Here is a 16,433-nt window from a genome sequence, read left to right as displayed (position 1 = left end):
AGGAAACAAAGCCAAAACCTTCTACTAAGCTTTGCAAAGGTGTTTAAGATCGCATGACTGCTATGCATTTGGGAATTAAATTACCATTATACTTTCTAAGCTACTAGATGCCCAAGGGTACTTGAAAAAGATGTTTGCAAATGTTCTTGTCCTTAACTCGGCTGCTGTGCAAAAGGTGTCAGAACATTTGGTCTCGCACAGGGACTAACCCTGCCCACTGGCCAAGTACCACAGCATGGAATCACATACCCTAGATAACTGCCTGACAGCAGCATAAACCACTGCCTGGAAGAGCAGACAGCTCAGTGCTCCAGCGCCAAAAGTAAAGCAAGGGACTTAGAAGGAGCACGGCTGAAACTGGGTGTCCTGCACTAAACTCCCTTCTTCTAGCAGGGAGTGTTCCGAAACAAGAAAAAACATAAACTAGAGAAACCACAGGGCTGCTGAAATTTTTACCAGGCTGCTAGCTTGCCCATTTCAACCATGAACAAAATGCAAATATGGCTACAATTCATTATTTCTTACTCATGTCTCACATCAAAGAGGATGACTGTTGAAGATCTTAATATGTTTTTTGGAAGAATAAGAAAATAATGATGATGTCTACATGTCTACCGACCTGACTGTGGTCAGAAAAAAACACCTGGTTTATATTTCACCTGTGAGTTAATGCAGGTAGATTTTTCTCACTATTAAAAAAAAATAAATTATTTCCTGTGACAGTTGGAAATTTGGCTGCGAGCATTTAAAATAGATGTTGTGTCCCATGCCAGACTTGGCTGTATTTTGCTGGCATGCAGAGCAAGTAGCTCCTCCGTGGAGTGCAGGCAGCACACTGGAATTCCTCTTTCTTTCATGATGAAGTCTGAAAATGCAAGTCGTCATCATGCTCCTAATGTAATACTTAACACCGCTGTCCTAAAATGTCACATTCAGATATAGAGTTGCATGGGAAATTCTGCATTTATTGACTAAGCAAAATAACAAGAAAGTGTAGCTGTGGGAACTGAGATAACAAGTGGCTGGCATCGCATGTCTGCCTGTACTGAATTTAGAATCATGCAGTGCTAAAACGAGCTGGTGAAGGAAGGCCAGTAATAAGATGCTCACAGGGGCATTCAAATTAGCTTAAAAACAGACAGGAGAAAGGGTGGGGAGTACTAAGTAAAACAAACAAACAAAAATCAGTTTACTGAGGTTTCCAAGCGATCTTCAGCCTTACAGTACAGCAATCTAATATAATCAAAAGCCACTGTTACCTGGTGGCAAACCAAACTTGCTGAAGCATCTAAATGTTACCTCTGTCTAAATGTTATCTAAATGTTACATAAACACAGCAGGGGAGAGAAAAAGGTTAGAGGCATTTCAGGTTCCTCCCTGTCCACTTCCCCCAGCCCTCAATTAACACTAATGAGCCCTGGAAGATGGTAACTGACGAACATCCACAAGACCCCAGTTGACGGGGTCTTGCTCAGACAGCCTTGCCTCTGCTTTGTCTGAGGAACTTCCTCCCTCTTGCCATCAACACACAAGTTTGCCATGAAAGCACAGGTCAGCAAATCCAGTGCTGCCGCACTGGTGATTATTTCATCCTGTAATAGCTGGTGCTGGTTTTCACCTTCAGAAAACCCCAGTTTCTTGAGAAACTTCTCCCAAGTAAGGCTGTCCTCTATTTCTCTAACTGGATCAAAACCATCTATGTTAAATTAAAAAAAAAAAAAAAACCAAACCAAAACAAACAAAACAAAAACAAACAAAAAACAACCTCCCCCCCAAAAAAAAGACATCAAGAGCATCTGAAAGATCCACAAATCAAAAGAAATAAATGAATAGCATGCAAGATTTTAAAATTCCAATTTCTAAGGAAATAATATGGTTTGAGGCCTCAATGAATGATTTTTGTCTGTTTGAATTTAATACTGTCGCAGTCAAAAAAGTGGAATCAGAAAATACATAAAAAATAAACAAGCCCATTGATGTAGTTAAAAAAAAAAATATGCTTTTGTAACTGGTAGGCAGGTATCCAGACATACATTCTCTGGGTACAAACTACAGCCTCCACATGTAAAATTACACAACCCCATGTCTGTGAAGTCAATAACATGTATGTATATTTTTGAGGTTGGATAAGGGACTGTAGATTTAAAAAAATGTGGATTTCAACAGTTAAAAAAAACCCCAAACTGTAAAATAAAATACACGAGCAAACTTTTATAAGCCACCTGGAATGGGATGTTTATTCCTGGAAGGTCCTTTTGGGGCAGTACACCTCATACATTCTATATGTTCAGCCAACATACCTAACCATTTCTCTTCCATATCCCCCCCAAAAACAAAACAGTTAATGAAAACTCAAGTGCTAAAGGCCAACAGATTTCTTGAGTCAAACTGATGACACCTGAAATAACTACAATGCATAACCTGTCAATGATTAAGAAACTGTCTCTAAGAAATTTCAGGTTGTGTTTAGTCAAATAAATCATTTAAAGAGAAAGTCACAAAAAATGTGTAAGATAGCCAGAAATCTGGCACTTTCACAAGTGCCTCTACTTTTTTTTTCTGCACTGAGGAGCCAAAGAGAAAAGTTACCAAGACAAAGACAAGTGAGACAGCAAGGACTTAGAGAAACACAGCCCTGCCTGCTCATACAGAAACTGCCTTTTAGTTCTTAAAATATTTGCTACATTAACTATAACTACAGACAGAAATTTCTGGCATTTGGGTGAGACAGCACAATGCAGAAATAGAGGCATTAAAAATACCTTGGATGTAAAAGCTAAAGCAGAATTTCAAAGACCAGTTCTTGACTTCATGCGTAAGGATTTTTTTTTAGGTACACTGATATAATTTGGTAATACATTTCAGTCTGGAAAATGTACAATTCCCATCACTACCTCAGGGTTTGCTTCAAAGTTTACCATGAAGATCTCTGCTTCATCTGTAAATATTTTTTACATCCAAAAATACAGCTTGAGGTGCTGGGCTGAAACTGAAGCACTGCAGATTAATCACCACCAGAGCTGGGTTACCCTGTGCAGCTGTGGGGCCGAGCTCTGGCCTCCCACCCCATCCTGCAAATCCTCAACAACTGTGTGCAGAGTCCCATGAAGGAACAGAGCCACATGTTCAAAGCCCTTGAGGGGCATGTGGGAGACCAAACCTGCTCCTAAGAGCCCACAGACTGGGGATGGGACTGAGCTTCTGAGCTCACAGCCTTTCTAAGCAATACAGAGAAGCAAGAGGCACAAAAAGACCGTGTTTCTATTAAGGCAGGCATTGTTACACTCTTATCATATACTCTTTATTATCCCCTGCCTCCAGGACTTGAAAAGCCTAAAGTAGATCAAGGTTTAATTACAACAAACAAAAACCATCATCACTGTTAGAAACAATACAAAAAAAGTTTCCCTTTCAGGCTATAAGACCCCAGGGAAAGGGACAGTACCCAGCCCAAAGTCTGCCTGAGCCTGCTCTCTGCTGTCCCCAGAGAGATGGGAATGCAAGAGAGGGAGGGAAAGGCGTCAGTGATTTTTCCAAGGCATGCCAGCTTTTAATGAAAATTGTACTGCTTATTCAGGAAGAGACAGAGGAGATAATCAAATCTGGTTATCTCAAAATCATTATGACCAGGCAGATTTTGGAGCCCGAGTTGTTTGTTGGAAGCCACCCCGTCAGCCCTCACGTTTGAAATATAACAGATGTGTAAAATAACAGGAAAAAAGCCCAGTTCTGTTGTGACAAATTCCTAATATTTTTTTTTTTTTTAAAGATTTAAAATAACAGTTTCTGTTGCGTAGGCTGTGATCCTGTTGACGTCCGTGCTCGGTTGCCCAGCATTTCCATATACATAAAACTAGAGGTATTTTTGGTGGAAGGAAGCATAGTCAGTGTATCTGATTGGTAAAATAACTTAAAATCACATTTCGACAGTAACTTCCAACTGCCCTAGAGCACGAGTTAATGAGATCACATGGAAACATATTGCGAACCAGGAAACATATTTTATACAAGACCAAAACAGTGGAAAAAAAATGTTAAATACACAATGTAGTGGGGCTCCGTTCTGTAGACTTCACCTTTCTTGTTTGTGTTAGTGCTCAGGCATGCTGTGTGCCTCCTGATGGACTGAAGCAAAGAGCCTACAGGCGACTCACTGCAACGGAAAGATAAAAGCCTGTTTGGTCAAATTGTCCTATTATTGCCCCGGAAGGCTCTGGCAAAAAGCAGCTCCCCAATGCCAAAGCCAACACCTGGCCTTTCTGATGAATGCAGGATACTTGGCACTTCAGTGGGAGGACAGAAAAGCTTTTTTTAAGAACACAGGAAGAAGGCTCTGAAGGATTTGCCTAATTTTAAAAGTCTCTATCCCAGGTTTGAAAGGCAGCAAGTGCCTACCTCCAGATGGCTTGGCCAGACCCAAAGGGGTTGCTGCATTTCCCAGTGCTGAATTGAGCCAAAGTCCTGCAAAGCCTGGGTAATGCAGAGAGATGAGGGGGAGAACAAAGAGCAGTGGGGCTACAGCACTACATGCTGTAACAAAAAGCACCATGAATTGTTCAAACTCAGTTTTGGAAGACAGCATGTGGCAGAGAGGTGCTGGCAGAAGAAAAGTGAGTCTGGAAAGGTTGAGAGCCAAGGAATGTTCTGCTGGTTAAAACATTTCAGCTATATGCCCACTTTTTCCATTTTGAGAAAGACAGCTTTGCTGTCAAAACCAAGAATCCAGGTGGAAGAGAAGGAATAGGAGAAGGGCTGGGTGTTCCATCACAACCTGGAACTCAGAACAGCCTGCAAACTTGTGGAAAGCCAAACTCTTCTCCTGCACCACGTGCATCTGCATATATATTCTGTAGCCTTCAAAAGACTTCAAAATGAAGACCATAACTGAGACTGGGAGACAAAGTAATGGATGAAACTGAAATTTTGGCTATTCTGCAGTGCTTCCTACACAGAGTTCTCTTGTGATAAATAAATGTAACCAGTATATTGAGTACCATCAGCTGACAAATAAGGTTATCTTCCTGAAACATAAAAATGGTGGGGAAGGGGGTGGGGGAAATAACTGTCCAACACAAACAGGAAAAGAAGATTGGTAAGCAGCTTTCAGATAAAGTTAAGTAAAAGCTGTAATAATGCACAAATTCCTTATCTGTTTTTATTTACCATAAATCATAAATGTAAAAAGCCCTGCAATAGCCACAATAATGAGACCATCTCCTTGCCCCGCAATAAAAACAAACTAAGACATGATGAACTACTTAAGTAATGCCACAGATCTGATGGCACCAAATTGTCCTGCTGCCCCAATGAGCTTCTGAAGACCACATTTCCAGACTGCCTGGGCTGGGGCTTGCCCCCTTGGAACCTCACATAGTCAGCTCCTAGAACAGCCTCTTTAACCTTTTGAAGCTTTCCTTGTGGTCACACCACACCACCAACAGAGGCAGCATCACAAGATACAGCTAAGGAGAATGAGTGAACAGGCAGACTTGGCAGAAGGGAGAGACAAAACAAGGAAGCAGGAAACAAGAAGTATGCAATAAAGATATTATCAGGATTTCTCTTTAAGATCAAGTTCCTTACCTAATGTAGGATGTTGGAGACAGAGACTTTGGTTTGCCCCACTGGTAGGGATGCTGTGGCACGGACAGGTACTGTTCACAGAAGTTTCCTTTCCTGATGTGCTGAAAGCTGGAGAAATCTTCCGACGACAAATCAGCAGTCGGTGATATGGTCCCATGATCCTCACCAGCCGGTTCAGTTTTGAGAGTCATGGAAGGGGTGTGGTCAATGGCAGTCTTCCTCGACTTGATGGGAATCCCATCGTTCATATCTATGGTGCTGTCAGTGGTGAGGGCGTTGATGGCAGCAACGATGGCAGAGCTGGTGTACTGATTGGTGTTCCCCAACCACGTCTCATCGGTGACACTCACCCGTGGTGAGTTCTGTGGAGAAGGCGTCGGGGAGTGGTGTGGGGAGTAGGAGCTCTGCCGGCCATTGAGGCTGTACTTCCTCTTGTTGCAGGGAGACGGAGGCCTGGAGTTGCGAGCCCCAAGCCAGTTCTCCTCCGTGATGCTTGTTCTGGGAGACGTCGATGGAGAATGCCTGGGGGAACTGAGCAAAGTACAAGCCACCATGCTGCGCTGGTAGCCCTCCTCTGTGTCAGTAGTCTTAGGAGAGACACACGGGGACTGCCATGGAGAGGTCTGGGGTGAAGTGTAAGGATACGAGTAGTTGGACTCGTAGGAAGATGCTTCAGAGTTGCAGCTTCTGGAAGACAAGCTGCTCGCTGGACTCAGGCAGGATGGGTCTCTGTACGCCTCGATGTTCGGTAAGTTCAAAAGTGGCAGTGGAAGTCGACCGCTTGGCATTTGGGATGGTGTCCTCAACCTCGTCGTGGAAACTGGTTGTTTGTTATGATGAAGTCCATGTAAGAAGTGATCTCAATTCTAGGGCTCTCCAGCGCTGGGGCTCCATTAGGTCTTATGTTTGGTGGCAGGTAATACTCAGAGGCCCCGCTGTCGATATGTCCTCCGTATCCAGAGGGATGGTTTGTCGATGGAACAAACTGAAATGATGGGATTTGATGTCTGAAGGCCATGACATGGAGTTGACAATGAGGAATGTGCCACATTAAGAGGCAAGCCAGCACTTACATTTGAAGATGTATAATTATAGTGTTCTGGAAAAAACAAACAAAAAAGAATGCTATGAGGTGCTGCACAAATCTACTCACTTAGTAACAACCCCAGATGGAGGGAAGGGACATGGCACAATACACAAAAGCACAGCTCTCCTTAAGAACCCAGCCCACAGGAGTGCCACACCAAGGGAGAAGCTGCAGACTAACACCATTCAAAATGCCACTAATTAAACAGCACACAACAACACACAACTCCCTATCTTGGGAGGAGGATGTACACAAACTGAGTTTGTCTCAAGGACAATCTTTTTATCTGATCCCTCAGAGCAAAAAATCAAGTCTTCAAACCACGTTGTTTCGTCATTCAGAGACTGCACTGCTGATCATGAGATGTGCTTCTATATAAGTGAGCCTAATTCCCTCCCTGAAAAGTTGGAATACACAAAAAAACACAGGACAAAACCCAAAACTGACAGCAGACTAAAGCAAAGAAACATGATCAAATGGCCATTCCTGTTAAAAAAATTATACACAACCAAAATTTCCATTACAGCAAGTTTCCAACTGGTTCCAGTTAACTAGGATTTAGGAACAGCATGGATCTATTGACCTACTCTGGTTTCTGAGACACTTATCCTCCAGTCAAACTGGCAGAGACCAGGGTGAAGATAAACATGCATCTTTCTACTCCATGGACAGATGAAATTCCACTGAAATTGCTGGCTATTGTGCACACCACATGAGTGCTGCCAGCAGCAGCAGTGCATTCTTGCCAACAGTCTAACCATTAACAGTTCTGGGTGTATAAAAGCAACAGCAGAATTGCACAGTGGGTGTGGAAAACCTGCAAGGTGGACAGATCACATAGCAGACTTGCACTGATGGGGTCCTTCAATGTCCCTCCATCCCTGTTGCACTATGGACATCTCAATGCTGGTCTGCAGGAGACCATCCCTGCCTCATGTCACTATTGGCCTGCTGACAGGATGTCTTCAGCTCTACTTCCATCTCAAGGCTCCAATACATGTCTTCCTGTGCCACCCATAGACAATGTGGGGAGACAGGCAGCCCTCAACCAAGGGCCACATGCCCCTGGTGCTCTGAGCAGCTGTGAGATCAGGAGTCACCCACCCCATGCTTTCTCATACAGGCGAGGCTTCTGCCATCACCAGCATGCATGGACAGACCCCCTAATGCCAGCGCCTCTTGCCTTCCAGGAAAAGACTGTAAAAACCTTCTCTCATGGACAACAGCTTGCTGAACTTTTGAATATGGGTAATGCTGTTCTGCAGGTTCCTCTCAGCAGGCTGGAAATGCAATTAGCTTTCACCTCCAAGCACCAAGCTGTTCCTGCAGCATAAGCCCTCCCCTGAGGATTATATATGGCAGGGACACTTTCCTACAGGGACACAGGGAAAGTGCATCCCCTCTGGCAACAGCCAGTCAACATAAGGATGCCTGTTCCCCTTCCCTCTCGGCAGGCAAGCTCCCTTGGCAGTCATCCCTACCCACCTTTCCTAGAGAGTTACAGAAAGGCTGTGTTAATTACTGCAGCTGCTATTCCCAACACAGCCCACCCCCCAGTAGCGCTGCAGATGAACCGAGCCCCGGAGCGGGTTAACAGCCGGCTGCTATCTCTCTTGTTTATCAGCTCAGCTCGCTCTGGTGCCCTCCTCCAGCAATCCTGCGCTCGCCTTTATTGCTGTCGATGACTCCGAGACAAACGGTACTTAGGAAAAATTAATTCTTGTGGCAGTTTCACAGCGGATCTGTGATGTTCTAGTTGATGATAAGCAACACCTTTTGAACTCACTCTCTAGTCTGCCTTCAGAAACCGGCCACTTACTGAGGAAGGGTCATTAAATTACACCAGCGTGCCACAAATAAAACTGGATTATTCAAAACACGCTGCAGTTTCACAGTTTAGTCAAACAACAAACCAGGAAGGAACCATGGAAAACGAGGTGCCACTTTTACAAGGATAATCTGACTGCAGTGGTCACGATCTTCCTGGGGGATAACAGTCCCCCTCCTTCCAAAATTAGTCCCCTTTTGTTGCTTCTCTGCCACATGCTGGTGCCACTCAATGTCACCACAACCACCACTGCTTCCCTCTCACTTTTCATGGGAAAAATCCTCCGAAGTGGTAAGACCACCTCCAACTCAGAAATTAATTCAGAGTAAGAGTCCAAGCAGCACATTTAAGGCAGCTTCAACCTCTTCACTACTTCCTCCAGCTCCAGAGGAAGGTGATGTCCCTGGAGCCACACTGCTGCGAGGACTGGCTATGCTCTTCTGCCACATATGCCCCCCAGCCTCCTGCATGTAGGTGGATGGCTCCATGACATGGCACAGCCGGGTGCTGCTCCAGCCAGACCCACTGCATGGCCCAAAGCCTCGGGCAGGGGGCCAAGGGGTTTGCTGGCTGTTCCAGCTCTTTGCACACCAAGTGGGCTTTGCTGATGGGATGCAACAGCAGCACCTATCTGCTGAATGAAGTCTGTGTCTGTAGGCCTTTTATTAAAAATAAAGAGTGACACAACAAATAGCAAAGGGTAATTATTATATGCATGAAAATTACTATGAGCCCAGCAGTTCTTTTTAAAATTTAACGCATGACTAGGGTGGAATTCAAACATTGATGTCTGCTGGAGATCTGCAGCCCAGGCCAAATAGACAGTATAAAGGCACAGACTAGCTTTTCAAATCCAGATTAATAAAAAAGAAATGTTTAAAAAACACCCTAAAGTACTCCACGCAACAAGTTCCCCTAATGCACATGGCAAGGAATAGCCTCTTTAGAACTACTGCACATACTTTTTAAAAAAAGTCAACTTTTAAAGGGTCAAGAAAAAGGATATGTCATACAACTACTCTCACAACAGAACTTAAAATTGAAAAGAAATAACATCCAAAAGCCTTCCAAATATATTTAGGTATCTTAATTTTTCAGGCAGTTGTGTAGAAGTATGTCCAACAAATATAAAAGCCCCCAAGCCAGACTGAGAACAGGAGTGAAGGAGCCTCAATTGGTTTGTGAGCTGAAAACCACCAGCTACAATGTCTAAAAAAAAGCACACTTCTTCTACACAACTTCTGTATTTACAAAACTAATCAAGTGTGTACATATGAATTAGATAGGGTAGAAATAAATACACCAGTATTGAAAGACAAGAGATGGGGGTGGTTACAAAGGCACAAATATGCATCACATAATACAGCTCTGTTAGGGTCTTTAACAGGCTGACAGGGACAAAAGAAAAGTAACACTTGAACGTGGAGCTGAGGGCCCCAGGATCTCTGCACTTACTACTAAGACACTTTCAGTAGTGTATTTTAATATCTCGAGCCACATCTACCTTGAGTATAAGAGATAGACCAGTGTAAGTCTGCAACAGTTCTGTTACAACAAATCCACATTTACATTAAAGTATAACTAGGCCCAAGAAATTTGACACCCTCGATTTGTGAGCACATCTTCAATACTACATTTCACTTTGTGACAACATAAAAATCCTGTTTGTTTTTTTTCTACTAATTAATTTTGCAGAGCAAGGGTTTTATTCCTTTCTAACATTAACACATTAACAAGCTGATTCTGCAAGGTACTGAGCACCATCAGATTTTATTTGCACTCTTTAAATAGGAATGCTGAACACCTGCAGCTCAAAGAGGCTTCAGAGAAGATAAGGGCTATTTTACATTTCTGAAGATGAAGGTCTGTGTTTAGATTCATGATTGCAAATTGCCTAATGAGGTTAGGTACTTCTCCCACAAGGACTTTTGACACTTAATTTGCTTAGACCCCTACACTTTCCAGGTGTCTAATTACTAGGGACACTCATTTGAAAAGCCTGGTGTGAAACTCTTAAAACTGCATTTTCATAAAGATTGAGAAGCTTGTAACAACTTCTGGGACACTGACAGTGTGCTGGACAGATGAGGTTAACTGAGGAGCATTAGAAAAGGAAGCACCATGCCTTCAATTGCATCCTGGCAGTCTGTGACACACAGGCAAGGATCTGGGAACCTGCTTTAATTCAAAAGCAAAAGATGAAGCATTCCTTGAGGCTGCACTATGTCACTTACTTACATGGGAGCTTTTTATGGTGACCAGCTATGCCCGATGCCACAGCAGTCAGATCCCAGTACCAGGAAATTAAAACTTTCTGTAGATTCCAGACTTGTTGACTCATTTCCAACTTAATTATTGTTAAAAGCCATTAAAAAATCGTTCGGACCGGAGACACTGGCATTGCGAATAGTGTGGATCCCTGATAAATTCAGTCACGTTATTTTTATTTACAGATGACCTTCAAGCTAGACCCGCAGCCTAACTGATAGCTTCAGCCCACAGAGGGTAAGAGGAGGGGTACAGAAGTGGGTTCTGAAGTGGCCCATTTCTGTACTGGGGAAAGACGCAGATCCCCACTTCCACCCCCGGTAATTTTGGGGCCAGTGAGGGCTGGGCGAAGGGGTCAGCACCGGGCAGCCTGCGAGGACAGCCCGGGCGGTCACAGATGCTGCCAGATGGTGGCAGCTGTGCGAGCAGGCAAATCCCAAAAAATCCTCAAGTTCCAAAAATTAGGCATCCTGCTGCCGCCTGAGACGCCTCCCCTTGGAGGCTTCGTCCGGGATGCTACAAGGGCACTGCGAGGGGAGACCGATCGGGTGCCGGGGAAAGCGTTCCACTTACGGTCTCCGCGGCCCCGTTCTGTTTCCCGGCGCTGCGAAAGACTTGGCGCCGCCCGGGGCCGGGGCCAACCCCGCGGGGCGGGACAGCCGGCTCCTCCGCCCCACCGCCCCAGGCCGCGCTCCCCCGGCTGGGTGGTGGGATAACTTTCCTCACTCCCGAACCTGGGCTGCGCAGCGGAAAGCTCCCGGCGGCATCCCTCCACCAGCACCCGCTGGTTGCCCCAGCTGCCCCGCCCGCGACCCACCTCCAGCGCCACCCTCATCGCTGTGCTTGAACTCGAAGAGGAAATCGAAGTCAAACTCCTGCTCGGCCTCCACGCCCGTCATGGCTCCCACCGCGACCCCGGCCACGCTCTGGCACCCCAGACGCGGTGGCACAGATCCGGGCCGCCCTGTCGGGCCCTCCCCGTCGCGCCCGAACACCTGCTGCCGGCGAGCCGGGCCCAGCACCCCTCGGCGGCGGTGGGCTGAGCGCAGGCCCCAGACAGGCGCACGACGGCGTCCGCTGCGGGCGGTAAACGTGACCCAGCCCCGACCGGGCGGCCTCTCCGTGCCGCCGCCTCTGATCCGCCCTCCCTCCCACTGTTGATATTTCCGGGTCGATGCAAACAACCGCGGTGCCCGCCTCCCCACCCCTCCACCCCCAACCCCTTCTCGCACACCCCTGCCCAGGGCTCTGCCCCTGCCCAGAACAGACTGCATTCCGCGGGGACACCCTCAGACGTCCCGAGTGTGCCCCCCCGGTCGGGGGGGCCGGCATCAGGGCGGACTCCAGACCCCGGCTGGCCGGGTCTCCGGGGCGGCATAGGGAAACCGGGGCTGGATAGTCAGTGGAACTTCACCGGATCCTGCCGCAGGTGCCGGGCTCCCGTGAAACGGAGTGGAGCCGGAGGGAGGGCTTTCCGCCTCGGCTGGGGGGCTTTGGGGGAGGGAGAAAGAGGATGGCTCTGCCCGCCCAACCGGGACACCAGCGTGTCCCCCTCTTCAGTGCGGATTGCTAAGGCTTCTTCCGAGGGTGCCCGCCACGCTGCGTCTGCAAGCCAGGCTTCGCTTTTCATTTATTTATTGGTTTATTTTACTTCGTTCAGCACTCACTAGTGCCAATTGCTATAAAAGTGGTTACTCGTTAGCGTTACTGGTTGCCCTCCGTGCCCCGGGGAAGGAAATGTCCCTGGACCGAGGCCCGCAGTGGGAACTTGAGAGAGGGTTCCGGTAACGGTGCGAGGGAGGCGGCGGGAGGCCGGACTGGAACGGTACTCCCCTGGCCTGCCGCCTTGCACATTTGTACCGACTGAAAATCAACTAGGGAAAAATAAATTGGACTCTTTTGCCTGTTTAGAAATGTGCTTCTGTCAAATTCTACCGTCCTGTTTGGAAGCCTTTGCTGGGCACAGGAGCTCGCCGGCCGCAGCAGCTCGGCTCGCTGGGACTCTTGAGTTACCCCGAGCTTCAGAACATATTTCAAAAGGGAATAGAGTTTTTCAAGAGGTTATGGCAATGGTATTCCCTTATAAACTCAGGGAATACCATTTTCCGCGCTTACGACTGAAATCTCCGTTACAAAGTGCCAGGAAAACAACAACATTTTTCCAATCAGAGCCCGTTACGCTTTTTCCCCTCCTCGCCGGGGACGAGCTGCGCTCCAGCTTAGTCTCGTCGCAAGAGCCGGCGGCCACCGGCAAACCCCGAGGCCAGTGGGGCAAACCCAGGGCACACAGAGCCCCTCGACCCCGTGGGTCGACCTGGCAGCACGCCAGGGGGGGGCGAGCCTGTGGCGGTGCTGGAGGACACGGGGTTTGCTTTGGGGCGGAGGTGAGGCAGCCGCCGGGGCGCCGCCGTGGGGTTGCCCTCCCTGCCGTGCTCCGCAGTCGCTTCCCCGAAGGGCCGGGGCTGAGTCACTCGACTGTGCAAAGGGCCTTGGGCAACTGCGGGACCCCTTTGCCTGTCGGCTGCAGGGGGCCATGCTCGCAGCAAGATGCCGGAGCAGGCCAGGGGCGGCCCGCTCGAGCCTAAGGAGAGGGACCATGGGGCAGGGACGAGTGTCACGCTTTTTCCCCTCACGTCCCGCAGCTCTTGCCCCGACGGCGGCTATCTGCCACCTTGCCCCAGCACCCGAGCTCAGCCCCCCGCCGTCCCCTCTGTGCCGGGCTGTTTTCTGCACCCAGTGTCCTGCCGGGGAGCCCCGGGGGAGAGAGAAGGCGGAGCTCCCCAAATACCCGCTGCTCTTGCTGCCTCGCCTCTCCCACATCTGGTACCTGAGAGATGGGAGAATTATCTCAAACTATTTACGGACGGGTTGATTTGCCAGTGCCAAAAAATATTAGTGTTGTCAGTGAATATTTCAATTGGCACGCATGCCATGGAGAAAGAGGAAAGATACACAACGGAAAGGTAAAACCGAAGTGATGCCCACATGGGCGAACAGGAATAACGTCGCGCCCATTAAAATCCAGTTTTAAAACAGTGCAATTAAACCGGGGAAAGCGAAACAAGCGGGAGGACGGGGTGGGGTGGGGGGGGGGGAAAGGATGGAGAAGAGGCCGAGGCCGGGCGATGTGCCCCGACAAGCCCATACCCGTGGCGCCAGGCGCCTCTGCACTGCCATCAACTGCCCGTCCAGCCCGACCGCTGCCGGCCAAGCCTCTCCCTGCAGTTAACCTGAGTTGTCCCAATTCCCCGGTTCGTAACGCAGGTCCAAGAAGGACCCAGCTATTGGGCTACTCTGCTGAAGGCTCGAAGACTGAAGGAGAATTTAACTTCTAAATGGCGTTAACCACCAGTATTCCCTAAGACATAGACCCCGCACCGTCCTACGAGCCAAAGAAAAACCGGGGGGTTCCTCCACCGGGACACTTTGGGCAGTTTGTTCCCAAGCTCAGGAAAAAACAAAGTATTTTCTTTGATTGCCGTATTTTAGCAATCAAGAGGCACCTTAATTTGCTGGGCAGCGATCTGGACTTGCAGGGCTCCCCTACGGTGTTTCCTGGATTGGGTCACACTTTCTGGCTGGCCTCATTTTCTTAGTCCCCTACAAAATTACATCAACGGGGAAGAGAACAGTCGACGATGAAAGCTGGCGACATTTTAACATAGGCATCAGAAATGCCACAGAAATCAAGAGGGGGGAATTTAATTTTTTTTTTTCTTTTTACAGAAGGCGCCTGTATGCTTTTTTTGTCAGCTGCTTCTGGGTTGTACTTTTTTTTGCAAGTTAGAGCATTCCGTGCCCTTGAAGCTCAGAGCACTTGAAACTCCATGCGTGCAGCCCTCGGAGGTCCGAGCATGTGAAAGGCACGCAAGCCAATGCTATAAAATAAAAAGTAATTAGCTTTCATCCAAAAAGGCCCTCGCAATGCTTCAAAAGCAGAGCCGCCAATTACACGCCGTGCTTGTAACTTTTGCTTTGGCAGGATCCTGTCAACTGAAATGAACTCCTGGACTGAAAAACATCAGTGATAAAAAAAATAAAAAGGAAAAATCATGGGTCCTGCGGGCCGGCCCAGATTTCCGGGGACGAACCCAAGGAGGGGAGCCCGTCGTCCCACGCGCTGCGAATAGACACCTAGCGACCATGGACGCAACTTCTTAGCTTTCTCTTTCGCCGATGTGCGGAGTCGCTGTGCCGAGCCTGGGAAGGCCAATTAGCCCCAGCAGGCCAAGCGGCAGCATCACCAGGTCGGAAGAAAACTTGGGAGCCCGGGAGTAGCCGCGGGAAGGGCTACACGGCGGCGTGTTGCCCCGGGCCCACAGCAGGGGAGCAGGGAGCTGCTCTGCAACCTGCTGCGGCACGGAGGTGATGCCGTCTGTGGGGTCCCCCCGTCGAAACGAAGCGGCGCGTCGGTGCCTGGCAGGGAACGGCGAGGTGCGAAAAGTTTCAGCAGTGGGCAGAGCGGCTGCTGGGTAACGATGCTCCGGGGAGAGAAAATGTCCCGACTGGCACAGGAGAGGCTGAAGCCGGGACCGGCTTGAGGTAAACGCTGCCCCTGGCAGGACCAAGTTCAGTCTTGGACCAGAAGCTCACCGTAAAGTGATTCCCAAGCCCGGCGCCCACGATCTTTTTTCTCTAGAAACTTTGCCGCTGTGTATTCAGAGCACTTTTGGCTGCAGAACTACTACGGGACATCGAAAGAAGTCCCGATAGAGAGCCGGGATCGCGGGGCAAGCGCTCCCCCCTGAGCCGGGCCAGCGGTGGCAAGCCCACCTCCGGGGGACACGGGGGATCCGGGGTCGGCAGAGCCCTGCAGGCGGCTACAGGCGTGCCAGCCTGTTTGGGTACCCCGCGAGGGATGGGCACTGGTACGGCGCTTGGCACTGTCTGAGACGCGTTTTTTGAGGAGGCTCCCTCCTAAAACTGGGATGGCTGCAATTACAGAGTCTATTCTGACTTACCCCCGAATCAAACCTAGGGCTGGGAAGGGAATCCCCGAGCCACTTCACAGCATTTCCCCCTGATGGGACCCTAGGCGTCCTCGCAGCCTCGTGCAGGCGGCGAGGAAAGATGCAACGCTCCCCCGGGCCGGTACCGAGAGTGACAACGGGCCCGGGCCCGGCCCCGCAGGAGGCGGCCGGGAGCGGCGGCCCGGCCGAGGCGGTGCCGTGCGAGTGGCGAAGGAGACACCTATTGGCAACCGGCCGCCGGCAAAGCTCCGGGCCGCCGCGGGGAAACACCTCCACCCGCCCGCCCGCCCGCCTGCCCGCCGCCCTTCCGCGCCGCTGCCCGTTACCTTCCTCCGCCGCCTTCATGGTGCTGCCGAGCGGGACGGCGCTGCGCTGCGGTGCCGCCGGTGGCCTCTCTTTCCCGCTGTCTGCGTCCCGCGACGGCGGCGCGGCGGCGGCCGGCGGAGCAGCGCTTGGCATCCACCCGGCGCCGCGCCACGGGCCGCTGCCAGCCCCTCACCGCCTGTCCCGCGCCCCCCGCCCGCTTCACGCCCCGGCGGCAGGGTCTGCGCCGCCCCCGGCTTGGTAGCCGCACCCGCGGAGGCACAAGAGCTCGCCACCGCCCCCCGGGGCCGGGGCATGGAGAGGAGGGCGGGTGTGCGTGGGGACTCAGGAGGCACTGCCCGGGACGAGGTGGCGGGCGCTGCCCGTCCGCCGT

At 49.7% G+C, this 16,433-nt stretch overlaps 1 protein-coding gene across 1 annotated transcript in view; it reads right to left on the bottom strand.

Moving 5' to 3' along the window:
* NFATC1 (nuclear factor of activated T cells 1) overlaps positions 1-16,200 on the bottom strand; it is a 120,305-nt gene extending 104,105 nt beyond the window's left edge. Inside the window, 5 exon segments of the mRNA XM_030445449.1 lie at positions 5,584-6,341; positions 6,343-6,403; positions 6,405-6,571; positions 6,573-6,682; positions 16,063-16,200. Coding sequence (XP_030301309.1) covers positions 5,584-6,341; positions 6,343-6,403; positions 6,405-6,571; positions 6,573-6,682; positions 16,063-16,195 — 1,229 coding nt within the window. The 5' untranslated portion in view covers positions 16,196-16,200.
* Between the last annotated feature and the right edge of the window lie 233 nt (positions 16,201-16,433).

This window comes from Calypte anna, chromosome 2 (assembly GCF_003957555.1).
Source record: "Calypte anna isolate BGI_N300 chromosome 2, bCalAnn1_v1.p, whole genome shotgun sequence".
In the NCBI taxonomy this organism is placed as follows: Eukaryota; Metazoa; Chordata; class Aves; order Apodiformes; family Trochilidae; genus Calypte; species Calypte anna.
Note: the sequence above shows the minus strand (reverse complement) of the source record. Positions and strands in the feature narration are given on the sequence as shown.